The sequence below is a fragment of the Triplophysa rosa genome, linkage group LG1, assembly GCF_024868665.1.
Source record: "Triplophysa rosa linkage group LG1, Trosa_1v2, whole genome shotgun sequence".
In the NCBI taxonomy this organism is placed as follows: domain Eukaryota; kingdom Metazoa; phylum Chordata; class Actinopteri; order Cypriniformes; family Nemacheilidae; genus Triplophysa; species Triplophysa rosa.
Genome location: NC_079890.1, coordinates 3,377,639 through 3,404,887, shown reverse-complemented (window position 1 = coordinate 3,404,887; position 27,249 = coordinate 3,377,639). Strand labels below are relative to the sequence as shown.

Sequence of the window (27,249 nt, the reverse complement as noted above, 5' to 3'; positions counted from 1 at the left end):
GCAGCAATATTTCATGAAAAAAATAGGAATTGTTCTTTTTAATTTCACTGGGACTTTAAGTGTGATTTGTTGACCAAATAATGTTAAACGCAAAATGAACTAAATTAAATAATGAATTTGAATTAAATTCACTAAAAAAATTAAGTAGATATTGTGATAACACCATTACAGTGAATTAGTTTGGCTACGATAATCGTGACAAAATATGATATTGTGACAGCCCTACACACAACTAAGCCCTGGCAATCACTCACGGTACCCTAAAATCTTGGTGATGACTCACACATGGCTAAAACAATCCGATTTTACAGATGAACCGATCCGTTACAGAGATTACCAATAAGTATGACTTAAATGTGAAACTGTGAAAAAAAAAATTCACAGTAAATCATCTTGTGGGAAGACATGTTCGGCATCAGTGGCTTTTGAGACTCCGGTCAGAAGATTTGACCTGCGTTCAGGGTCCTACCACTGACATTTTGCTTGATTATTGAAAGTAGCTGCTCACAATCCCATCAGACCGCTCTGTGAGTTTGAGACTTAGACGCGGCTTTGAGGGAGAAAAAGAAACACACTCATTCAACAGGATGACCTGCGGATACTGGGCACCGGGAAGATTTGCAGATCATTGAACTGAAAAGAAAACGACTTTGACTCGAACGTTTTAAAAGTGGCAACGTTGTGGGACTTTACTTTTCCAATGGATCTTTAAAATGTCATCATTAGGTGAAATTTTAGACTGATGCAAAGAGAAAAGACATCTAAAACTTGTTAGAAACAGCTGTATGAAATATAAGTGAAAAAATACTTTTTGGACTTAAATTAATGTTTAGTATATAAAAAGTTTGTAGCTTGATCGACATTCTCCAAACAAAAAATGTATTTCTTCTACATCTTCTACAAATCTTCTTCTAAATCTACATCTGCGCACCAGATCAAACGGCGCAAAATGATAAATGATAACGTTACCACAGGCATCCGTAAAATCCCATTGAAATATCAAATATCACAAAGAGCTTCGTGAGAAAGTGAAAATAAATGTGGGAGTGGGAGCCATCGCTTTATAATTAATGATCTCATCTCCATTACAGAAATTCAATTCTTCTCTTTAGGTTGCTATTACGGTTATTAATAACCGTAGAGAGAGAGAGAGAGAGAGAGAGAGAGAGAGAGCGAGAGAATCAATAGATTTAATGTCTTCTGTTTCTTACGGCTACCCTACTGTATGTAAACTGCACAAATTAACCATAGTTCTAAAATGACAGAAAATGTTACACGTATAAAAATAGAGAACAATTTTCAAGGAAAAAAATCTCTGCAGATGCTGACCTGCGGATATCTACTCTTACAGGCTGTTAAACGAACAACAATTATATAGTATATAACACAAATAAATAAGATTAACGATTAAAAAATCCCTCACAAAAGGGCAGAATTCGATAAACAGTTGCCTTATTTTGCACAATTACGCTAATTTTTTACGAACAATAACCAATTGCAGTATTTTCCACAATTTTGCTGTTTTTTAATTATTTGTATTGCGCTATTAACGCCATATAAATCAAGACTGAAAATGAACTTAACCTAGGCTGTATTTCGCGATTTTTCTGTTACGTGTTTACCGCGGAATGTAAATGTGCAGCGCTTGCTGAGGTACGTGAAGAAACACGGAGAAAGATAACTACAAGAACAGAATGTACTTATTATTACAGAATATCGCAAATATTAGTTGCGATTTAACAATTTGTTGCGATTGTTAATATTATCATCTATTAATCGTAATATCTATTATCATAATTATTAGTTAGCTATTAGTCAAATATTATCGTACAAATTTATTGTAAATCAATTATCAAGTTATATTAAAATGAAATTCCTCATACCGTAAAACAGATTTAGACGTCTATGTGTCAAACTTTAAGAAACCGTTTTGAAACGATCTTAAGATATTTCGTTTTCTAACTGTAGTAACCAGCAAACACTACTGGTGTGGATGTGAAATGGACCTAAAGATCAGAAGAGTATTTCGTTGTGGGCCGTACGATCTTAAGTGGTTTAGTTCTTCATTTTCTGTTTCTGTGCAAATAAAGAGAAGCTTCTGTATATCTGAGCACAAAAAGAGAGAGCGATTGTTTGTCCCTGCCCACACTCTTCATTTCTTTTCATCTGTGCTGTATTTCATTCCCTCCTCAGTTTGGCTTTGGCTGTATGACACGGCGTAAGGTCGTGTTATGCGATGTTTTCAGACCGTGTCTGGTTTGAGTTTTGTCTTTGGGGGGGTCTGGTTAGCCAAGCGGCGGGCCAAGCGCGGCTTTTAACCTGTCATGCGGTAAAAAGACACATTTTTCATTCACATCTAAAGAGCTTCTCTTTCTGCTCTCGCATGTGAACTCCTCCACACTTTGTTTCACGACAAGAGGCCAATCGAGCAGAAATGTGGGCTAGCGTACAATCGACGGACCCTCACGGCTGCAGTCGCTGACCGCGGCGTCTAAGTAATAAAAACACTAAAACAACAATTTCCGCTCTTGCTCTTTGTTCCCTAACCCGACCCATCTCCAGGACTAATGCTCATGCATCGACTCTTCACCTCTGACATATGAGCGCTCGCTAAGGACACATAAATCTAGTTCGGGCCGAATGGAAGTTTGACGCTCAAATTGAATTATGGCATAATGCTCGGTAATGTCCACTCAGGGCCGTGGCGTTTATTGACAGGCTTGCATTAGTTGAAAATGTTGATACATTAATGCACAGGTCCTTAAATAATTTATCAAACCCTCATGAAATAAACAACGACAGCGCGGTCGGTCAATGTATGCATGATTCCTTAAAATCTCTCGTCGATCATGAGAAAAACTGAGAATGTAAGCTGACATTTTAATATAATATGCTTTTGTGTCAATAAAATTTGACACCGAACGTGACTAATTTGCGGCTGCTAATGAAAAGACCGCCACCCTTTTTACAACTACAATATGTTCTAGCAAATCTGCTTGTAAAGTTAATTCTTGTAAAATGAGTCCCGAATTACCATAACAAAACATGAACTATCATATAAAAAAACACTTTAGCACCATTAATGTCAGTCGACAAAACACATCTGCCATCTGCATGACCACTGTACAGCCTATATAGACTACTGACTACCAGATGTGGTTCTTATGTGCAATGCAGCATTACTGTAAAATACTGTCGTAGAAATATAAAAACTTTTGCATATACATATTCTACTTTACGCATACCAACGTACATCAATACACTGATCTAGAATTAGGAATCAAGATTCAAGAGTGATGCAATACACACAAGTGTATTATGCATTAAAGAGATGACGGAGCTTCTGGACACCGGAAACAGTGAGATAGACACACAGATCTCTGACGTTCAGAACGCTGGGAATTGTAAATGAAATGTAATTGGTGTCTCATCTATCCGAACGCTGACCCAGATCTCAGGGAGCACGGCATGATTTTTCACTGTTGGAACTGAAGAGTGCAGAAGACAATAAACACAACTGATATCACACTGCTGTTGAGGAATGTAACCTCCAGGGACCAAGAAACATTCCGTGTTGCACAATGACTTGTGGGTAATCTATCATATATCATAATGCCACATTCCCTTCATCTTTGACACGGGATTAGTAAAGGATCAAAACAGAATCAAATACATCACGCATCTGTGACGAGGAAACAATAAAGTGATGAGGAAACAATAAGCCGTACCGAGAACATTTCCTGAAGGAACTTCATCCAGTTCTTCCAGCTCACGACCCATCAGCAGGTAAAGTCTGTCCACCGTACAGCAGGCCATGTGAGGGATGGCGGGCAAAACATCAGACGCCGAGCAATCTTCCGGCAGCTAAAGCAAAAAACAAAATATTCCAGATCAGAATCATAAAATGATGACGATTTACACCATAAATATAATTAACCCAGCAAACACAGAACGTTCCCCTAAGGTTAGTTTCTGGTTCCCTTTTGGTTATTCTTGGGGGGGAAATGAACGTTCTAAGAACGTTAGGGGAAGGTTGTTTAAGGTTTATCGTTACGGAAATAAAACAATAGTTTTTTTTTTCTTATAACGTTAAAGGAATGTTAGGAGAACGTTCTGGGAACCAGAAACTAACGTTCTATTTCTGAAAGGAAAACTTTCCTGGACAACCAATAGCAAACCTTAAAGGGAACCTCCGCCCAAATTTGAAAAAAGTAGTTTAACATCCCTAGGACCTCCGTTTTCCCCCAGAACACAAATGAAGTTCGTTTTGGAAGCTTTCTGACTCCTCTATAGATAGCAACGCAACCGAACTTCAAAGTGCTTAAAGACATCGTAAAATAGTCCACGCGACTCTGGTGGTTCAGTATTAATGAATATAATGCGACGAGGATACTTTTTGTGTGCTAACAAACAAAAATAATGACTATATTCTATGATTTGAGTGTTAGTTTCCAGCGGGCGTTTCCGAGAGCCACACGACACATGCGTTTGCCGATGACCGTGCATTCGGTATCAGCATCGCTCGATGCATGCGCGTGGTGCTGGATTCTGAGATCGCCACACGCATGCGTCGTATGGCTCTCGGGAACAAATCATGAAGTTTTTTAATATAGTCTTTATTTTTGTATGTTTGCGCACAAAAAGTATCCTCGTCGCATTATATTCATTAATACTGAACCACCAGAGTCGCGTGGACTATTTTACGATGTCTTTACGCACTTTCAGCTCTCTGAAGTTTGGTTGTGTTGCAATCTTTGGAGGAGCTTCCAAAACTACCTTCATTTGCGTTCTGGGGAACAACGGAGGTCCTATGGATGTTAAACTACTTGAGGTTGAGTAATTAATGGCAGAATTTTCATTTTTGGGCGGAGGTTCCCTTTAAATAATAACGCTCTCCGACACGTGGCGCGGTTGCGAATCGGGCGACCCGGGTTCAATTCCCGTCTCGTGGTCCTTTCCCGATCCCACACCCTTCTCTCTCCCACTTCGCTTCCTGTCTTCTCTCTCACTAAAACAGTACAAATGAAGGCAAAAACGCCCAAAATGTATCATTTAAAAAAATTACGTTCTGGGAACCAAAAAATCACATTCAAACACAAAAAAATATATACTGCATTTGGGAATCCAGATTCAACAGTGCAACCAGATTCAATGTGGAATCCAATCAAATCCAAATCCAATTAGCAATACATCTGCATTTAATACAAACAAGTCATTTAAATATTTTAATAAATCCTGAACAATCTTAAACTCTCGGGCGATTGTTCCCAATGCCGTGACATCCGATTAAATGAAAAAAATCAAGTCATCGTCCTATGATTCGCTGACTCTCCTGCTAAATTGAAATGTTCTTCAAGAGCGATGAAGGCTGGATGAGTCTTTTAATAGTTTGGAGGTAATGATGTAATAATTAGCTCCAGACAGCTTCAAACACGAGGAAATTAATTGGAAATGATCCCGAACACGGCAGTTCATTTTCCGGAGCTCTAGTTCATCGGGGTTAAGGATTATTAATTGTGCGATTATTACGTTATGAATTGCATTAATTCTTGGATAATGACTCGTGAGCTCGTGTCAGCGCTGTGATGGTGTATTAAGCCACAAAGTTTGAGGCGATGAAAACGTCTGCAGTTTTGAAGACGGAGGCGTCCGCTCACCATTCTGAGAGCCAGCTACGGGTCGTATTTGGGTCCGAGCACGAACACCTTTTGACCTTTTCTGACGACTCCGCTGTAAACACGTGCGAAGGCCACGAAATGTTCTCTGCTTTCGTCCTCGACTGCGGCTTTAACAGAAAGAGTCTCCGTCTGTGCACACAAAGAATCTGCAGGTAAAAGCACGAGTATTAATAGATAAATTACAGATGAAACATCACATATCCTCTATACTTTTATTAATATGATTATGATTATGGCATATGTGTATATGCAATTAGCAGAAGCACACGTTCACCTGAAACACATCCCATCTGCTCATTCACACACACAAGTAAACTGACTGCATGCTTGCCTGTGACACTGCTGGTGGCAGGGGCTGATGGGATTGAAGCCCCTCCAGCATCAGTTGACCCGGGGGTTTCTGCGCTCTGATTGGCCGCTTGTCTCTCGGCGTGCCGCTGCCTGGCTAGTTCCCTTCTCTGGGCGATCTCTTCATGAGTCAAAGGCCTGCGGGTACAAAAACGCCACGTTATAACAGCACAATTACGCCAAACTAGGGGCACATTTACAACTTGCCAGTAAGAAATACCATTGGGACTAAAATGTTTTGTGCGGACTGCATTACAATCTCATGTGATATATTGATAACTGTCAATCTTTTCATTCACATTTTACAGTATGCATTTGGAGCACTTGTATCCAAAGCAAGTTACAGTGCATTTAAAGTGATAGTCCACCCAAAAATGAAAATTCTGTCATCATTTATTCACCCTCGTGTCATTTCAAACCTGTATGACTTTCTTTCTTCTGCAGAACACAAAAGAAGATATTTTGAAGAATGTTGTTAACTGGACCCCGTTCACTTGCATTGGTTTTGTGTAAATGGGTGCCAGCGCTGTTCGGTTACCAACTTTCTTCAAAACATCTTATTTTGTGTTTTGCAGAAGAAAGAAAGTCTTACAGGTTTGAAATGACAAGAGGGTGAGTACATGATGACAGCATTTTCATTTTTGGGTAAACTATCCCTTTAAGTGGCCTCATTGGCCACTTATTGAACCCATAATCTACCCATCGATCTACAGTAAAACCTGTATAAAAAGTTCAAAAATAAAAAATAGAAATTTCAAAGGCCTCTCCAAAAGAAGAATAAAACAAAAAGTGTGCCAAAGCTTTTCTTCCAGTGCTTCCACTGCGCAAACCAACCCAAACCCATGGAAAATGGCAAAAATTTGCTCTAACACTCCTACACACACCAGGAGATCCAACACGAGATTTGCACCAAATCTGCCTCCAAACGGCTGCCACATAAATTTAAGACTCATTCCTAAGCAAAGTGAGAGGAGACAACAGAAGAACGCTGGTTATAGACTATAAACAAATCATAAAGAGGGTTCGGACAGCCTCCAACTTCGACTTTTACTGCTTTATAGCTAAAAAAAAGCTCCACAGCTGCAGTCGACCGGCACGGGCACTCTGATTGGCCCGTTAGTAGCAAACCGACTATAGAGATCATCACGGCCATCAAGGTTGATTTTCTTACATCATACATAAACTTTTGCCAAACAAGCTGTAACTACTAACCAACACTTTTGACTCAATATAGTCCGAAGCGACTTTAGCAGAATTCTCACAGTCCATTCACACCCAAGCATCATTTGAGGGGTTCGACCACACAAAGCTCCAGTAATGAAGGAAACCAAATCTATTTTTGACTGACCTCAGGCCAGGGCTAGTCTGAATTAGAAGTAACTTTTCCTGAATCATACAGAGGCTGGAAGAGCCATAACTGAACAGATTCTAAATATATCCACAACTTCAGAGCTGTAAACAAAGCTAGTTATGATGATGTGAGACACAGCACTTCTGGGAGGCATAAAAACAGGATACAGTACAGAGACAAACCTTAAGTCCTCTTTCTATTTTGTATTATTTTTAAAAATACATCCAATAAGCCATAAATAAATTAATTTAATGTACTTTTCTCTTTCCTTCCATTGGGGCTTTAGACATGTCGCAGGCCTCAAAGTGTTTTATTTCAGACCGGCTCAGAATCGCTGCGTTAATGGAAAATGGACAATTATGAAAACAGCGTGAAGCTCTTTTGCGAGCCGGACCGCTGTTACAATGAAGTAACGGGTTTTGAAACTTTTGACGAAGTCTTTAAAAACCACAAGAGGGGTTTGTAGTGAGGAAGGCGGGACGAGAGCCGTGGGGCAGGAAGGCGGGACCGGTGGCGTGAGTGATAATGAGTATCAGCTGTACGCACACCGGTCCCGCATGCCTCACGGGGAGCTAGGGAGCATAAGAAGACGAGCGACGGGACTGCCGACGAGAGAGGACCGGGCCCGGAAATGTTAAGTTTTATTTATGTTTGTGTGGCCGGCAGTCGACCGTGAGGTGGCTGCCGGCCTTTTACTTCCGTGTTATTGTTTGTTTATTTTTGATTAAAGTTTAATGTTTAAATGTTCGCCGGTTCCCGCCTCCTTCCTTCCCTACATGGAGCTTTGTTACATTGATGCCGAAACCCAGGAGGAAGGAGGGACATGCTGTCGAAGAGCCCTCGCCGCCGAGCGGCCTCGCGGTGCTGAGGAGTTCGGGCAGCGCGGACGAGGGCGTCCGCCAGCGGCTGCCCAAGATCGTGGTGCTGGAACGATGGGATTCGGTGAGGACGGAGAGCCCGCGGCCATGCTCCTGGGACGAGGTGGGATGGCGGTCATGGAGGGAGCTCGGGAATGCCGGCTGCCCTCAGCCAGGAGCCATCACCGGCCGCCAGGAGGCGGATCGGGCCGTCCACCGAACGTCCAGCACCACAGCATAGCACCGCGAGGAAGAGCCTCTCGGCTGGCTGAGGACCGAGCGACGGCGTGTAGGGGAACCAGACTATTTTTTTTTTTTATCATTCACAAAACTTTAATCAAAATAAATAAACAATAATCCAGCAAATAAAAGGCCGGCAGCCACCTCACGGTCGACTGCCGGCCACACAAACATAAACAAACTTAACAGTTTCCGGGCCCGGGTCCTCTCTCGTCGGCAGTCCCGTCGCTCGTCCTCTTATGCTCCCTAGCTCCCCGTGAGGCATGCGGGACCGGTGCGTGTACAGCTGATACTCATTATCACTCACGCCACCGGCCCCGCCTTCCTGCCCCACGGCTCTCGTCCCGCCTTCCTCGCTACATACCCCCATCGCCCCTCACACGCCGGGGGGTACCACCGCGCCTGTGCTTACTCCCCCCCTGGGGGGCCCCCCCTTGAGAGCCCCAGCGCCTGGGGGTACGCACCGACGAGACGAGAGAACGGAGCCGGGAGCACCCCGAGCGACAGGGACGAGAGAGGGGAGAGAGGAAAAAAAAATAGTCCGGTTCCCCGACACGCCGTCGCTCGGTCCTCAGCCAGCCGAGAGGCTCTTCCTCGCGGTGCTATGCTGTGGTGCTGGACGTTCGGTGGACGGCCCGATCCTCCTCCGCCTCCTGGCGGCCGGCGATGGCTTCTGGCTGAGGGCAGCTGGCACTCCCGCGCTCCCTCCATGGCCGCCATCCCACCTCGTCCCAGGAGCACGGCCGCGGGCTCTCCGTCCCCACCGAATCCCATCGTTCCAGCACCACGATCTCGGGCAGCCGCTGGCGGACGCCCTCGTCCGCGCTGCCCAACCTCCTCAGCACTGCGAGGCCGCTCGGCGGCGAGGGCTCTTCGACAGCATGTCCCTCCTTCCTCCCGGGTTTCGGCACCAATGTAACAAAGTTCAATGTAGGGAAGGAAGGAGGCGGGAACCGGCGATCATTCACAAAACTTTAATCAAAATAAATAAACAATAATCCAGCAAGTAAAAGGCCGGCAGCCACCTCACGGTCGACTGCCGGCCACACAAACATAAATAAAACTTATCATTTCCGGGCCCGGTCCTCTCTCGTCGGCAGTCCCGTCGCTCGTCCTCTTATGCTCCCTAGCTCCCCGTGAGGCATGCGGGACCGGTGCGCGTACAGCTGATACTCATTATCACTCACGCCACCGGTCCCGCCTTCCTGCCCCACGGCTCTCGTCCCGCCTTCCTCTCTACAGGGTTGTTTTCAATACTCCAAATAGGAAACCTGTATGTAAATCTCTTTGTAAACTATATTTTGTTAGTTTTCAACACGCAAGATGGCAAACTGCAGATGCCATAACATCGTTTAATTGTTACAATTTGTTGCATTAAAATATTTAAAGAGCAACTATTACAATGTCCTTAAAATTACATTTCACTCAGTGTGTAATGTTGTGTGTGAATTTTAAGCAGTCTGCCAAGTTGTCAAGCCTAAAGTGAAAGAATAACAAAGTTATTGGCTTGGAAAAGGAGTCGACTCTGAATCACGCGCACGAGTCGTCTGTCGTTCTAATTTCAGTAACGTGTCAGATTTGCGTCACTCGGTGCAATGCCCGCCTACGTTCCATTTGCGACACTGTACACAGTAGACCAATCACAGAAGACTAGACCGTCTAACCAATCAGATCATTGTAGTCTGACAGAAAGGAGGGGATTAGACAGATGAATCGCCGAACTAATCATTTGAAATTCAGTCAAGAAGTACATACGTACGTAAACATGTCGTTGTACACTCCATAAACCAAAGTAGTACCTTAAAAATCACAAAACATTTACTCTTTAATATGTATATAGAAATAAAACGTTAAAGCTGCGATATGTAATGTTTTCGTTAAAAATGAACAAAAATCTGTTACTACGCAAGTACATTAAACAAAGTACGTAAAGTAACCTGCAATTTTACATTTCAAACAGAGATGGCGATAGAGAGGCAAATGTTATGAATTGCATCTTTAATAAAAATGTTTTTAAAACAGCATATAAAACCATTTCGTAAGTTGCATTAGATAAACTGTAATAAATTGGCATATGCATTTACAATGATTTATTTTCAGTTTAATTCGAAGAATGTAGTATAGTACTATAACCATCACAAAACTCCACAAAACATAACTTCTTTAAAGTCAGCGTGAAATGTAAGTTGCGGTGGTGTTTTTTTCCGAATTGCTTCGTATATCTGGAATTGAAAAAAAATGTGGATATTGGATCGTTGACAGTTGGAAGCCTGGCCACTGGACAATCAGTATAGTCCCGCCCCTCGAGACATATGTCAAGTAAAGATGTTGTTTATTTTAAAAAGTGAGGGTTTATTGATTGACGCTTATGAAGGCACATGAATTTTAATTTTGCACATACTGTATAAATAAATATAATCAACCCTAAAAGATTCCATAAAAAAAGAATAGCCAGTTTTATGTCATGGTGACTTTAAGTTGTGTAGTCTTGAGCCTCTTCAAACAATTACACTCCAGAAATAAACTGTACATAATAAATAGAAGAGAATAGTGCCACGTTTTGTGCTCTGAATAGCCAAACCAATTTTCTGCCTACCAACTGCCTTATGCCATTAATGAAAAGCCCCGGCGCCGGCAGCCAATCAGGAGAGACGTCATGTTAGCGCTGCATGCGGGGCATGTGTAAGAGCGGCTGACAACACTCCCACACGCCAAATCACATTGATCATCGTTATGGCAACCCCAAAGGTGGAGGAATGTGGTTGTGTTCACAGGTTCCTTCAAGCTGTTCATGTAATTGGTAAAAACATATGAGTGCAAAATATCAGACTTAATCCCCTTATGTAGAAATACATCATTGGAATTCTGTTTCATAAACCATTTTCAGCCATTTAAATCTGTCCAACAGGTTTACCGGCCGAGTTTTTAATGTTTCAAGAGATGCTTCATGACTACAAAACTCTCAATGCCACGTTTACAAATTAAAAGCACATCTTGTTCCTTCATGCAAACCGCACACACGGACTGACCTTATGAAAACAGACTCCTCCTGGCTCACAATCTACGGCCTCGCTTAAGAAGGGTTTCAAAACTCACAAAATGATGCTCAACAATAGAACAAATGAATGAATAATGACACTTTCAAGGTTCGTTTGAGTAATTATGTTGTGACATGTAGAGGATGGAACGTTGAAATGTGGGTCAAAGGTGGGCAGTCATCCCAACTGTACAAGCGTCCCTGGGCTAAACCTTCTTCCTTAAGTATCCTGATCCTCAAAAGGGTCAAAGGTCATGTGGGATTGCATCTTCACACACATCACTATGCGCATATCGTCGATCAGATAGGAAATGTTGAAAGAAAACGTGAACGAAAGCTGCCTTACAAGCTGAAAGCATTGCTCGCATGATGTCATCATTCATACCCCGCCCCCAACTTCAATTAAAACGTACTCTCTGCGGACTTGAATAATTTGAATCTCCTCATTATAAAAACGAATGAGTTGAATGTGTCTACTACCAGTGTTTAATAGTGAATATACGTACATGTACATCCAACACACTACAAATCGTTCCTTCTCCTCCCTAAACCAAACAAATCTTCCCCGTCTGCGCGCAACTAGATAATGCATTCATGCTTCTTGCATAATTTGACACAATAACAGCTTGTAATTGGAAACGATGCACAACAAATCTTCCGTTCGCAAGTGACATTTGCTGCGAGCGAAGGACATCATTCGGGTAGAAATTGAAAATCTTGGCTGTAAATATAAACAGTAAAGTACTTGAACAGATCAGACAGCGGAAGCCTTGACGCTGAGAAGAAGCAGGATTTACGCAATAATCCAAGTTTATGCTGGGATAAAGGTAAAACATCATATTATATAAACGAAAGGGTAGCAAAAATACAAAATGAAATCGGTTCAATGTCTACGTTTAATGTAACTCAATCCAGTGACATTTGAGGAAACACCCGCACCCGTGTGTGTGGGGGACTCTGGAGTCGAGACGGGAAGGGATCATCTCAGGTCATGAAGAACTTCATGCCTGGATCCCCTGATGGTTACTGCTTAAAAACACAAGAGCGAGAGGAAATAGACTGAGTTCAACAGAGAAAATGAGCCTCAAACAGTCAAAACACCCGCTGGGGCAATAAAATCTTGTCCTCTTTCTTTCCCATTCGACCATCATCTCTTCAGCCTGCAGAACCTTCCTCACACTTGCCAGGGTGGATTAGCGGGAAGCTGGCGGTCAGGGCCCGAGCGCGATGGCATATTAACCACAACATTCTTGATTGAGATAAAACGGAGTGATGTTAGACTGGCTCAAGAGTAAGTAAGTAAATGACTCTTTTTCCATTCATAATCGAGCCGCGCTCGTCTCTCGATGACTCTAGCAGATCTGAAGGAAAAGGAGTCGATCTGCACCGAGTTAGACGCTGTTCGAAACTTTTAAAGCTGCAATCTGTAACATTTTTAGTTAGAAAAACAAAAGACAGCTATCGAGCAAGTGCTTAAAAGCAGTGCTTTTTAATTTAGTAGAAAATGTTAAAGCAAGTACGTAAAAGAACCTGCAGTTTTATGTTTCAAACATAGATGGCGATAGAGAGGCAAACTTTACCGATTGCAGCTTTAGGGTGCAATCACACAAAACGCGCTTTTCATGTTCGAAAACGCGAGGCGCGCCACGCTGCTCTTTTGGTGACTCTTTGAAAAGAGCAGCGCGCAGCGTTTTTTTATGTTGCTAGGTAACCCTAAACAGCCACGACATGTTTCTCCTCCATGTCTCCAGGCGTTCCGAGCTTCTGCAAACTTTCGCTGCCACAAGGGAAGCCCCGCCTCTCCACTCATTCGATTGGAAAATGGAAAAAAGCGCACATGACGTCAAGCGCTTTTCTGCTCAGAGTTGAGTTTTTTTCAACTTCGGGCGCTCAGAGCGCTCTGCCTAAAACGCGAGGAGCAGCAGGCGGCAGAAACGCGAGGCGCCCGGCGCGCATAAGCAGTGCGCAAAACGCTCCCTGCCAACTGAAAACTATTCAAAAGAGGCGCGTCTCACAACAAAAGACGTGTTCTGTCTGATCAGGCCCTTAAAAGTCAAACTTACGCCTCTTTAAAGTCCCAGTGAAATTAAAAATGACAATTCTTATTTTTTCATGAAATATTCCAGAGTTTATAGTAGATAGCTTATCAATGTGGGTCATTTTCTTTTTAAAATCCGTGTGCCCTCATAATCTTCAGTTTAAATCTGAAAATGCACTTTCGCCTTGAAATGACTATCCATCTCAAATGACGTATGTTAGACGGCTTGGCTGGAGCATCCCTTAACTCCTCCCCTTCAACTGTCAGTCTGCTGCCAGTTTCATTTCAAAATGCAACGGCTGTTTTTACACATCCAACCAATTCGCAGAGAAAAACGAAAGCCACGCCCACTCATTTTCGCCTTTGAAATTTCTTTTCACTCGGAAATGTGTCAGAATACAGAAGTAAAAACGATCGGCAACTTCCGGTTCACGGGGACTTTAACAACTTTGCTTTGCCGCTGTCACAAATCTCCACGTACTGTATATTTTCACTGCCTCCCCACATGATGTGACGTGCACGTATCTTGGTATGCCACGCATGGACTTACCTTCGTACCTTACATCCCCTAGCAAACAGTACACTGAAGCCCCTGAAGCCAACGAAACACGTCTGTGAGCGTTCACACGAGTTCCACATCCCCCAATCAAAACAATCCTTAAAGCCGAAAGTGCCGCCAAGCATCAGCCTGCTTCACCCAGCCATCTGCTTTTAATGATCCGGCCGTCTCTTCGTACGATAAGGTTCAGACAGTTCGTGTTGACATCAGCGTCCTGTCCAGTGTCACGACTACCTGTCGACATCAGTGAGCGTGAGGTCAGAGAACAAAGAGTGTGTTTGTGTGATGAATAGATCTGTTTCTGGACAAACGCCCGAAAAATCGCTCCGGCTAGACGGTGAGGTACGACTGTACTCAGAGTTATAGTTTATTTTAATACAATTTTTAAATTAGCTTTTATTTTGATATTATTATTTTTCATGTTAAAATTAGTTTATTTATGTGTGACTTTCTGTGTTTTTGTCATTTGTGCTTTCATTTATTTATTTTTATATTGCTATATGGGTTTATTTTCATTTCAGTTTTTGTTTAGATTCATTCATTCATTTACATGTTATTTATTAAATTTATTTTAGTTTATTTGCTTAGGCGGCATTTCTTATTTTTATTTACTTGCGTTATCTTATTTCAATTTGAATATATATGTTTTAATAGTTTTAATTTTAAGTGTGACAACAAACGTGATACATCGGATCCGATCTCAACGTCAGATCATTTCATTTAGTATTACCTTTTGCATAACAAGAAACATTTATTTATGATGACGATGATCATCTTTTGGTTGGTTTTGGTGAAATTAGATCATGTGCAAACTATTTAATGTAGTGACTCCAAAAATAAGATGTTTTTTCCCAATTTAAAGCACATATTTATTGAATTTCTAGCAAAAGCATTATATTGTGATTACTGCAATGTAAGATTTCGGTGCCACCGCCCACCCCTACTGCAGACTGTCACCTCAAAGGTGAGAACAAAGGCAATAAAACACAACACAAGCACGAGAACAAAAGAGCTGGACAGCGGACAGACATGGCAAGTAAGTGTAAACTGCATGTGTGGGAGGAAAATTTGAGAACAGACAGACGAAAACAAAGATCCACTCGGTTAAATTATTCACAACGCTGCTTAATTTCGTTCTGTAGCTCCAGTGAAGCAATCCAATGTACGGAAAACGTCTGATCTGGGGTCAGTCCTGAATGGGCCGCCCGCCATGGCTGCCGTCTGTAAGCTCGACTGACACACTGACTTCAGAACAAAGAGTCTGGGCGACTCGTGTCCTCGCATACGAGGTCAGGCGATGAGTCTGCCGAGGCTTCGGCTTACTGAGAGCGCCATCTAGTGTCCGCTCTCAGTCCTGCGACAAGCACAAATCTATGGGCACAAGATCACCTGGCTGATGATAAAAACTGAAAAACATTTATTTTGGTTGAGCGAATGCACACGGGACACCGACAGGAACATGATCTAAGTGAGGAACATTACCGTAGGGGGGTACATTTTCACAGTCCGGAAACAAAGAAACACACAGGGGCACGCACAGAGCGGGCGCGGTGCCGCATCGATCAAGCACTACATCACTGTTTGGACAAGGTCCATTAAGTTTGTAAAACCCAGGGGCTATTGCAAACCTACTCAAAAACAAGCACATATACACACACAGATCTATTACTCAGGGTCCTACAGCTCTCGCGCTAGACTCATGAAAGGAATGTGTACAGATTTCCTATAGGAATTTCATACAATTCTATAGAATCAATTCAATAAGAATCAAAGAAGATTATACTGTATAGAGCAGGTTTATTGTTTGTAACTAAAGCTCAAACTGTTTAAACATTTCTGTTCATTGAAATCCAATCTAGGCCTAAATTTGATCTGAAACATGTCAACTAAATGACATTAGAAATCTTGCCTTAGCAATACACGGAAATCGATTGAGGCAGTAAAAATATGATTTATTATTATCATTTATTAAATTAATAAAAAAATAAGGAAACAATAAAATGACAAAAGCGCACTAAATAGCTAAACAAAGTAACTAAAATTAACATGAAAAGTTAAAATACAATAAAACAAACAAAAAAATAAACGTAAAAAATAAAGTATCTGATTTAAAGTGAATTTTAAAATGATCATTTTTATTCCAATTTAATACTGATTACACTCTGATTCATTTTATAGGAATTTATAATATATTATAAATAATGCGAAATATAGGGAACTGAAATCCTGATAGATTTTCTTAAAATTCCCTTTGATTTCCCGCCAGGAAGTTTTGTCTGACTGGAACTATATAATAATAACAACAATAATAATAATATAATAATAACTATATAATAATTATAATTTCAAAGGATCAAGAGCATTATTATAGAGAGCGGAACGTCTCAAGTGCAGTTATATGTGCTATATGTCATGTATGTGTTGTGGATGTGTGCATTTTTGTGCAAGTTGATAAATGTACAGCATCTGTTTACGTTCCCCTGTAATTCCAAACTGACTTGACTTCAATATGACTTGTTATAATGCAGCGCGACCTTTAAAGGGACACTATCAAACTTATTTAAGTCTGAAAATTCTCCAGATGTCATCATGGGAAACCGACCGAGGCTTAAATACATACTGTAGAGCGAGAAACCCTCATAAGGTTCAATACCTCTGTTTGTTCTGTGGAAGAGCTTTGGGGTCCACAGCAAACATCTTCGACACAAAGACGATTACCGGCGCCATCCCATCAGCCGAACAATCGAGAAATGCTAGCGGGAACAAACACAAACACAGATTAATCTCTCATTAAATGACTGTAACACAGATTTTATACTTTCATTGCAGAATTCTGCCTTTAAATACATTACAGACGGGACACGGCGTGCAGGTTCCAATGACTTAAAAATTCACGCATTTGAAATGTCTATTAGAAAATGTACAGCTGAGCAGCGCTTTTCCTCTAAACGCAGGAGTTCAACCACAGCCTGAGGGCCCGCTGTATTAAAAGGTTCTCGTTTTGACACAAACTCTTATCAGAAATGTGTACCAAGACTTCGGAAAGCTGGAGAAACAAAACAGCCTCTAGCAAGGCTCACGGCAAACAAAAGTTTTTTAAGACACTAAATTGGCGGATCGTGTTTAAAAGAAACCGTTATGGATGTGTAGGGTGTTTGAGTTGACTACATGGCCAGTAAGGGATATTAAATGTTCTTGAACTGGTAAAACATTCAAAGCGTTCATAAATAAAGCGATGACATGATTTCGTTTTTTCATGAACTATCCCTTTAAATTACATTTTTTATCACCATATATTTTCATTTAATCAGCATTTCTAGAAATATTGTGGTCATTGCAGTCCAGTCAGTGTCTGTTGAATTTCAACTAAATCAAACCTCAGGAGTGACAAAAAGTCATCCAACAACAACGTGAAAGACTGACAGCATGACAAGACACACAAAAAAAATAGTTGTTGACATTTTCCTAAATACATGTAGAATTATGACTGTTGTATTGCTTAAAAGTGCCAATATGAACTTGTTTTCTTTGCAGTATTTGAGGTCTGAAAATATACAGAGCATCTTTTGTGTTATTTTCACATGTTTCTCCAGTTTTCCTTTTCTGCAAATAAACAATATTTTGATTGTAAATTTGGGAGAAATATGGTTACTACTTCACAGAATGAAACAAAAATCATCATTTTACCTAAACACATACCTATAAATAGTAACTTTTAAAATGAATAAAAATGATTTTGAAATCATCTCTTAATTTTTTTCCACAACTTTTTTTTCACCAAAAGAAATTATTTATTAAAACGCCATGAAGTTATCCTATATGGAATTCAAAATGTTTACGTTTCAATAAGTATATCCATCTATCATACATGTAATACAAGCAAACCCAGTTGGTTTAAAAAATGTCTTCTGACACAAACTGATATGTTTGCGAGAGAATATTCCAAAAGTGTTGAGCTTATTTAGCAGAATTAAAATGTAAACAGGCAGATGTAAACACAACATTCAAATATAAAATCGATAACTTCAAATCACACATACAGTCACAAGACACACCATTTGAAGATTTGAGATGCCCCCATATTTATCCTCTTTTGGGGGGGGGTAACTTTTCCTTTTGAGCAGGGGTTCTCAAACTTTTTAATTTCAAGCCCCCCCCGCCACCCCCCCCCATTGTATTCAATGCTCACAAAAACCCAATAAAGTTTCTACCCAATAAAATATTTTATTTCAGAGCTTGATATTAACTGGACAAGTGTTTATTCATTATAAAAGTGGACAAATAATAAGAAATATCGGTAACACTTTACAATAAGGTGCTATTAGTTAACAATTAGTTAATGCATTAGCTAACATGAACTAACAATGAACAATACTTCTACAGCATTTATTCATATTAATTCATGTTATGAACTAATTAGTTAACTAAATTAGTTAGTTGACATGAACTAACATTGACAAGGATGAATAAATGCTGAAAAACTAAATTGTTCATTGTTAGCTAATGTTTGCTAATGCATTTACTAATGTTAACTAATAGCACCTTATTGAAAAGTGTTACCGAAATATCTTGTTTTTTAGTTGCTTTAAAATATATTTTATTTGCTAATTTTGCCTGTTGAGAACCACTGCTTTAGAGGACAAAAACTCATTCACTTCATTGAAAATGTATCCTCGTTTGTTCAACTGAAGAAGAGAAGTCATCATATGAGTTTAGATGAACTTGAAGGTTAGCAAATGCTGACAGAACTTTTATTTTCTTGTGAACTGTTCCTGTTCAAATGTAAGACCCTACAGTAACAGGTGGCATAAAGATGTCTTGGGAAATGATAACCACTGAAAGGACTCCGCCATACAAGTAATAAAGTACTGACAGCAGTAAACACGCACGCACGTGATTCCCGGGAGAAGATGAGAGAAAGATCTGCAGGTAAGTGAAGAGCACGTACGTGTGACGGTGAAGTCACAGATGGAGTCGGTGGGAAACATGTGAATGACTTCATCTGCTAACAGGTTGACTTGTGTTTACAAGCGCTCACCTTTTTTTAGCTCCTGCGTTTTCTCATGCAGAGAATCGAACCTGCGCGCTCCCACGCACATCAGCTTCTCCGCTCTCTCGGACGACATCTCGGCCGGGCTGGGCAGCTTTTCACACACCATCGCTGAGTAACACGGTTAAAGAAAACACAGCTGGCAATTTCCATGAATCGAAGTCCTAGTCCTTCTTATTTCTTTATAAGCGGTCAGTGAACGAAAGTGCTTAAAGGAGTAGTTCACCTTCGAAATGGAAATTCTGTCACCGTTTACTCGCCCTCTTGTCATTTCAAACCTGTATGACTTTCTTTCTTCTGCAGAACACAAAAGAAGATATTTTGAAAAATGCTGGTAACGGAACAGCACAGCCCCCCATTCACCTCTATTGTAACCAATGCAAGCGAATGGGGGGCTGTTCACAAACTTCTTTAAAATAGAGAAGACCAGATTTTATAAACACATTTTCATTATATAACATAAAGAAATTGACATAACATCGTAAATATGCCGTTTTAATTCATATTCATTTTCTGTGAGGTGTGCACTTTTTGTGATGTTCAAACAATTAGTAAAAATCTAAAAATATAAGGGTTTCAAACGTAGCTTGGGAAGTCGCAATAAACAGTTTTTGACGATCAATCGCGATTAATTGCGTCCAGAATAAACGTTTGTGTTTATAATAATATATGTCTGTGCACTGTGCATCTACATTTTTTACTTATAAACGCAAACACATATTTAAAAAAATATATAAATGAATACATGTTCATATAAATTTAAAATGATATATAAATATATACAGTACATGTATGAGTGCGTGTTTATAAATACAAAATTAATATTAACAGTGCACAGACATACTGTATATTATGTAAACACAACACTTTTATTCTGGATGCGATTAACCGCGATTCCTCATTAAACAGCCCTAAACATGATATTAATAGCTTGATCAAATATTGATTTGTGTCAATACTTAACACGATAATACTGCAAATAATCCAAAGACAAAATAAACTCAATTAAAGATGAATTTGACTGTAAATGTTCAATTATGTCATTTCAATATATACTGTATCTATTCATGTCAACCACATGCAATTCACAAACAAGCAACGCCTGCATCGCATGCCACAACTGCACATTTGTGAAGTATTTCCAGAATCGTTCAATTACATGTTAAAGGGAGTGAGTGACATTTTACCAAAACGGTTAATTGTAAAGAGGCGTCACCGCGAGCACCTGCCGTCGCAGTAATTGTGCGGCACGTCAATCATATCGCCGAGGAAGGAGCTTCTAATAACCATGGGCTCTGTGTTTCCTCCGCGTACAGCTGGTGAGGTCACGGCGGGACGGGTGACGGCTGAGGAGGTGGACAACGCCACTCAACCCACCCCAATAACGTCACTGGAGCTCCTGTATAATTAACCGTGATCTACATTCACAGCACTACACAGAGACCGGGAAAGACCGCCTACATACTGGAGATGGCATTGTTTCTTGGTTTCCCAATCTAGTCACATGTGACCTTTAGGGGCCAAGCGCGTTTGACGCATATGATATAAAGTGTTAGGAATGAGATCACGGCTGGTGTTTGTGTAGTAAAGGATACAGAGCACAGCCTGAGACACCGGCAGCCACTGGCTACAAATGGCACACAGCAGCACTTTGGGGTCCGAGTGTCTTAGGTCTCGAGGCATGACCTTTAACCCCAGAGAGGTCACCATCTTCTCCACTTTTTCTTTGTCCCTGGAGGTGTCAGAGAGAAATATATTATTTCACATTTAAAGGTGAAGTGGGTCATTTACAGACCGTTAACAGCACTGCCATCGATTTGTTTAAGCCAGTGGTTCTCAAACATTTTCGTTGTAAGGCCCCCTTTGTGTAGAGTGCATCGCTTTGTGGCCCCCCAAATAAAGATTTATAATCTTAAATTTAACATTTTTATTTGAACAAAAACATATTCGGTTATACAATGCTGAAACATCAATTCTTTTGTCTGGTGGTCTTATTTTTCTGATGTTTGATTGCATAAAATCTATGATCAATTTCTATATTTCATAAAATGCCACAAAATCTGTGGCCCCCTGGATTCATCTCGGGGCCCCCCCCAGGGGCCACGGCCCCCAGTTTGAGAACTACTGGTTTAAGCGACCTGTGCGGTCAGATAAAAGTTTGACTGTTTGTTCGACTGACGAATGACAGCCGGGATGTTTTCGGTGTCTGTAGTGGTACAGAAACGACACACTTCACCAATCAGACTTTTAACCTGTTTTAGTTTTGGTTATATTTATATTTTACAAACATCTGTGAAACTTTTTATATATCTTTGACCTTATGGAAAGATGATGTTCATTTCAAAGTAGATCTTTTAAAATAAGTCTCTTTAAAATATACACTATAAAAGTGTGTCAACACCAATTTGTGACATTTTTTTACATCAGGGAACAACAAACATCTCCTGCTACTGTATATGTGGGTTCAAGATGTCAAACGTGATTTTCTTAAAAACAGTCGCTTAAACACATTTCCTTTTAAAGGTATGGTAAGGTATGGTATGTTTAAAATGTTTCGTTTTTTAAACTTTTACAGGCAGTTTAACACAATTTTGAACTTTTTTTTTTACAAAAATCGCCTTAAAAATTCTCATTACCGTAACCAAAACTGTCAATCTCATAGCACGTTTTGCTAAAAAAAAGCGAAGCCATGATTTCTAAGCAAGTTTTTATTAATCATAGATAATAACAGATTAACACATATTTTAATAGAAAATTATACATGTAAGAGAATATTACGTTTTTAACTACAGAAATATAAATGAATCTGTTAACCTGTTGGCCATTTGAAAGGTTCCAGTAGATGTGTTTCATCACATAAATATATTTCTGTGTGTAAACAGTCTTTCAAAAATGTTAGGGAGGATGAAAATATGAGTCATGGACATTTTTCATTTCCACTATTTCTATTATACATGAATATTCTTTTTTGTCATTCGAGAACATCTAGAAGAACATCCAATTGTTTTTTTAGAATGTTTTTGTAAATTACAATATACAGTATAGTGGATTTCTATGTTACCGAATTATGTTTTCTGATAAAAATCTTTACTGCCATGATGTTTCACTCGTTTTGTGAGAATGACCCACATACAGTACAAACACACAGACGCTGCATTGAACATTTTGGCATTGATGCGATGGGTCAAGCGTGCCGCCATATTGGGTAGGGCAGGACTGCCCTAAATACCATTTTGTCGTAAACTCTGGTTCAGAAGCAGTTCCTGTTTCCGTTTTAAATATGGGAAATACCCAAATATAAATCTTAAAGATGAATGTTTAACATTTCAATTCAGTTCTAAATATTGTATTTTGTTCCACCGTTTATGTAGTGTTAAGAGGCGGAACCAGGAAACTCTTCTAGACCAGCGTTGTGTACGTCTTTGCAAATTGGTCAAATAAACAGTTGAAGTGAACTGGGGAGCTGTTGTTTTTTTGGATAAACAGCACAACATCATCTATCTTTTTCAAATGGTTTACGATAAACAGTGTGAAATACATCTCCAGTTACTTGGAGTCACTGTCATAAGTAATTGTGAGGATCACCAGTTGTCATTTGTATACATTTTTCTTGCATAATTTGTCAAAGACTGTACTGTACATAAAAGACCATGTAGATCCTGATGATGTTTAGAATATTAGGTAATTAAACATATTCCCGTAAAATCAATATATCAGTTCATCTGTCATTGTTAACGCAAAATATGTCAATATTTTACATTACATTATTTATAAATCGGATGGTGTTGACACAATCGGAGTTACAGCCCAAAAACACATGCGGTCAAATGGAACACGTGTACGAACAGCTCATAATGTAAGTTACCTTCTAGTGACCACAGCATCATAAAGACTCCAGATATTATCTAGGACGAGCTGGACAAACAGTGGCTTCTTTCCTTTAGACTGAAACAGAAAGACAGTGAGTTTGCGAGTTTCCTAAATCACAACTAATAAGCTCTCCCTATTTTTCATAAACATTTACTCTTTTAATCAAAGTCACTGAGTGCAGCTGTGACACGCCAGAGGGGACCTGGCCCTCCTGACTGAGGTTTGTTTCTCCATTTATTTATCATTGGAGTTTGGGTTCCTCGCCACAGGGCCGTGTTGGTGCACTGGGAGACTGCTTTTATTAGATATTATTTATTATTAGGGCTGTCAAACGATTAATCACGATTAATCGCATCCAGAATAAAAGTTTGGGTTTACATAATGTGCTGTATGTCTGTGTACTGTGCATATAACATTTTTATTTATAAAAACATACGCATTTAGTTACGAAAAAAATAAATATGAATATTAATAAACATTTACATATAAATAAAATATGAATAAATACATGTAAACATTTTCTAAAGATATACATGTTTGTGTACATGTATGTGTTTATAAATACAAAATGAATATGCACAGTACACAGACATACGTTATGTAAACACAGACTTTTATTCTGGATGCGATTAATCGCGATTAATCGTTTGACAGCCCTATTTGTTATTTATTAGAATGACCTTGCTTGTTCTATAAACACCATTCACTGTGTTGTGTTCGACCTTTTCTGTGTTTTTCTGTTTTTCTCATTTTCTCCTGTAAAGCTGCTTTGGAACAATGCACATTGTGAAAAGCGCTGTATAAATCAAATTGAATTGAATTTGTTACAACAGAGACCGTAAACAAACACAAACTAAGCCATGTCATGTACGCTTCATATTCGTTGGGTCCTTTTTAATACTCAACACCTACAGTATCTCTGTTCATCTGAAAACACAATGAAAAAAGCCCTGATGTGACTGAACGGGGTCAAACTCGCTCAAGTCGAGTAACTCGCTGAAATGAGTTTCAAGGCTTAAACTCGACTGTGACTGTCGTCTGAAAATCAATGATGCTGTCTGGAGGTCACGTCGCCCGCGAGTCGTACGTCTGTGAATGAGATCTGTCTGCTGGAGTGGAATGATGGGTGTGATGGATTGCTCTGGGATGATAATATCATGTCCTCTGAACGCAATACGGCCGAATTATCTGGTAGATGCAGATCAAGGCAGAAATCTTTAAATGACTTATTATTCAGTTTCGTCTTTCTGCGTACTGTAAACATCTGATGGCTGCTAACAACTTCCTGTTAACTTACTCACGCTAATGCGTATACAAATCTACTTTAAAAGTTCTCAACAATGTAATATTTATTCCTTATTACTCTAAAACTATTAGCTTCAGAAGAAGATGCAAAAGTGCAACCAACTTTTATAAAGTACAGGGCACTTTGACCATTTTTTAATAAGGTAAGGTTGCAAAGCAGCAAAAAACGGTCTTCTAGTTTTAGGTCAACTTCAGATCCTGAGCATTTTACATGAGCTTTTATCATGGAGTGACTGGTTTTGGGCACATGGTTAGGCCTGCGGTAGATAAAATATCAAACTGTTTAGGTTTATGAGAATAAACACAAATTGCGTGAATTTATGTCAATTTAACAAAAAGACTTCAATTCTGTATTTCTGTGTTTTTAAATATGAATTTTAGTATATTAGTTTACAGCCAGTGTTGGGTAAGTTACTCTCAAAAAGTAATTAATTACTAGTTACTAATTACATATTAAATAGTGTAATTAGATTACTGTACAAATGACTCTCTCCAAAAAGTATTTAGTTACTTATTACTAATGACTTTCTATATCCTACATCAACCTTGATTAGTTAAGAAGTGATTCAAGGATAGACATGAAAGGGCTCTTTTAATTCATTCAAATAAATAATATTAAACTACATAAAGTACTCTTATTAACTGACCAAAGTATTACAAATGTGAGAATTATACATTAAAGCACAGATTTTAAAGTTAGACTTTGAATTTTGATGTCAATTCCACTATTGCACACACATATATTACACAAAGTATTTAGTTTAATTACATCAAAAGTAACTGTAATTAAATTACAGGGAAAATTAGAGTAATCCCTTACTTTACTTTTTCAAGGGAAAAGTAATTAAATTACAGTAACTAATTACTTAGTAACTAGTTACACCCAACACTGTTTACAGCAAGAGCGCTTCACGATTTTGTCAGAAAATAAAGTATGTACGTAAGTACTTTTACAAACCAAAAAAAAATACACTTATTATCAGATAATTAGAGATTACAACTAAACAAATTACAAAAATATAAAAAACTGAATTTTAAGTTACAAATTAAAAGCATGTTTAAAACTCAGTATTCCAGTCACTGTCTGTATGAATTCCATTTTTAATTTATAATTAAACCAACAAATCCAGACAAAACAAATAAGCACTAACCCCTAAAAACACTGAATTCAGATCTGTTGTGTTTGTTCATCTGGTCATGGGAAGGTGTGTGTGCGTGCACTCTCAAGTCATTAGTGTGAGGCTTCAGATGAGAAAGTGATGTCCATTAGCATGACTGAAGCTGCATATCAAGGTCTTAAATGGCTCTTGCAATCTAATGGAGGCTGTCTGCTGTCACAATACTCGCAGTAACACTGTCCGCTCACTTTCTGTCTGTCACCCACTGCAGGACGGAGCAGACGGATGCGACTGCTTACAAACCTCCATTCACAAAGACTGTAATACAGCATCCTTTATAAACCTGTAAACAATCCATATGCATTTAAAGAAACATTTTCACCTAAGCATTCTGTCAACATTTACTCACTCAATGAAAATAGGTGATTTTTTTTAAAGAATACACTAGACATATAAAGAATGTGAACTATTATTTTATAATAAACCATTGATCTAGGAACAGGTGTGTATGAATCGTTTACAAACCGAACCAAAAGAACCAGTTCACTGATCTGAAATCAACTCACTGATTCACTGATCACTGAAAAAAACATGATTATCAGTAAAAAATAACACCTAAAATATCGGTATGTTCATCACACTCGTATGAAGTAAAACAGACATAATTTGATAATACGTTTGTGATGCTTTGCAATTTTGTAGTTTGTTTTCTTTACTATATAGAAAAAAGCCATAAAAAAATCGTAATTTTTGTTGTACAGAGCAAAGTCAGGTTTGGAATGACATTAATATAAATTCTGGACAGAATCATAGGGCAGATTTACCTATTTTGATGATTTATTCCTTCAAGGTAAAACAAACTGCAATTTATCTAAAAATTGTATTTAACTTCTCTTCAAACCCTTTATTTCCACTTGACACTCAATGTATTGCTATGTGCACAACCTACTATACTGTTAAAATGTAAAATTGCATTTTATTTTTTACTTTCATAATGTAATAAGGGTGTCTTTATATTAATTACACGGTTGCATTCGATTGATATGCATTTTTCCTACAGTATTTTTAACGTATCTGTAAATTGTTTGTTCCCCTTCCACCCTGTTCTCATGAAAAGTGAAATGTCATTGTACCTAGTACACACGGCAATAAAGTTCTCGAATCTTGAATGGCCCTATTGTATTAACAACACTAATCCCATGATATTTCATTCGGCGTCTCATTACAATATCATATTCATCTATAATGGCATTTTATGTTTACCATGGTCATTTCTAATGCTTTTTTGAAAAGTTTAGTGTACACTACCTGCGCTCCCTTCATGATTCTTTTGGCTTTAGTGTTGAGGTAGAAATCTCCCCACAGGGTCTTGAGCAGAACCGAGGAGCGGATGCCCATCTTCTGACTGTACATCTCTGCAAACTGATGGACCCTGTCTCAAAAAAACATCGATTTTCAAATCAATATTTGTAATGTTATTTCATTTGCAATTACACGATGGATGAGCAAATAATGCATGGAAATATATATATATATATATAATATATATATTAATAATAAATATATATAGTGGTGTGTACTGTGATTTAAATCCACTGAAACATACCGAATGTGCTTTAACACAACATCCGTATTCCCTTCAGAGAGCTCTGTTCTGTTTTATAATGGGTCAGACTGTTCAGAAATCCACCTACTCTCATATCAGCGCTCTCCAGCACTTATTTCAAGTATCTGAAACAGCCATTACGTAACGTGGAACGCATGTCAATGACGTTACAATCTTGTATAGCAACGCCAT

At 39.2% G+C, this 27,249-nt stretch overlaps 1 protein-coding gene across 1 annotated transcript in view; it reads right to left on the bottom strand.

Moving 5' to 3' along the window:
- Positions 1-27,249, bottom strand: part of efl1 (elongation factor like GTPase 1) — a 76,761-nt gene that overhangs the window by 46,070 nt on the left and 3,442 nt on the right. The window contains 8 exon segments of the mRNA XM_057358286.1: positions 3,729-3,864; positions 5,658-5,824; positions 6,010-6,164; positions 16,762-16,861; positions 19,147-19,269; positions 20,754-20,890; positions 23,024-23,103; positions 26,760-26,883. Of these exon segments, the coding sequence (XP_057214269.1) occupies positions 3,729-3,864; positions 5,658-5,824; positions 6,010-6,164; positions 16,762-16,861; positions 19,147-19,269; positions 20,754-20,890; positions 23,024-23,103; positions 26,760-26,883 (1,022 nt within the window).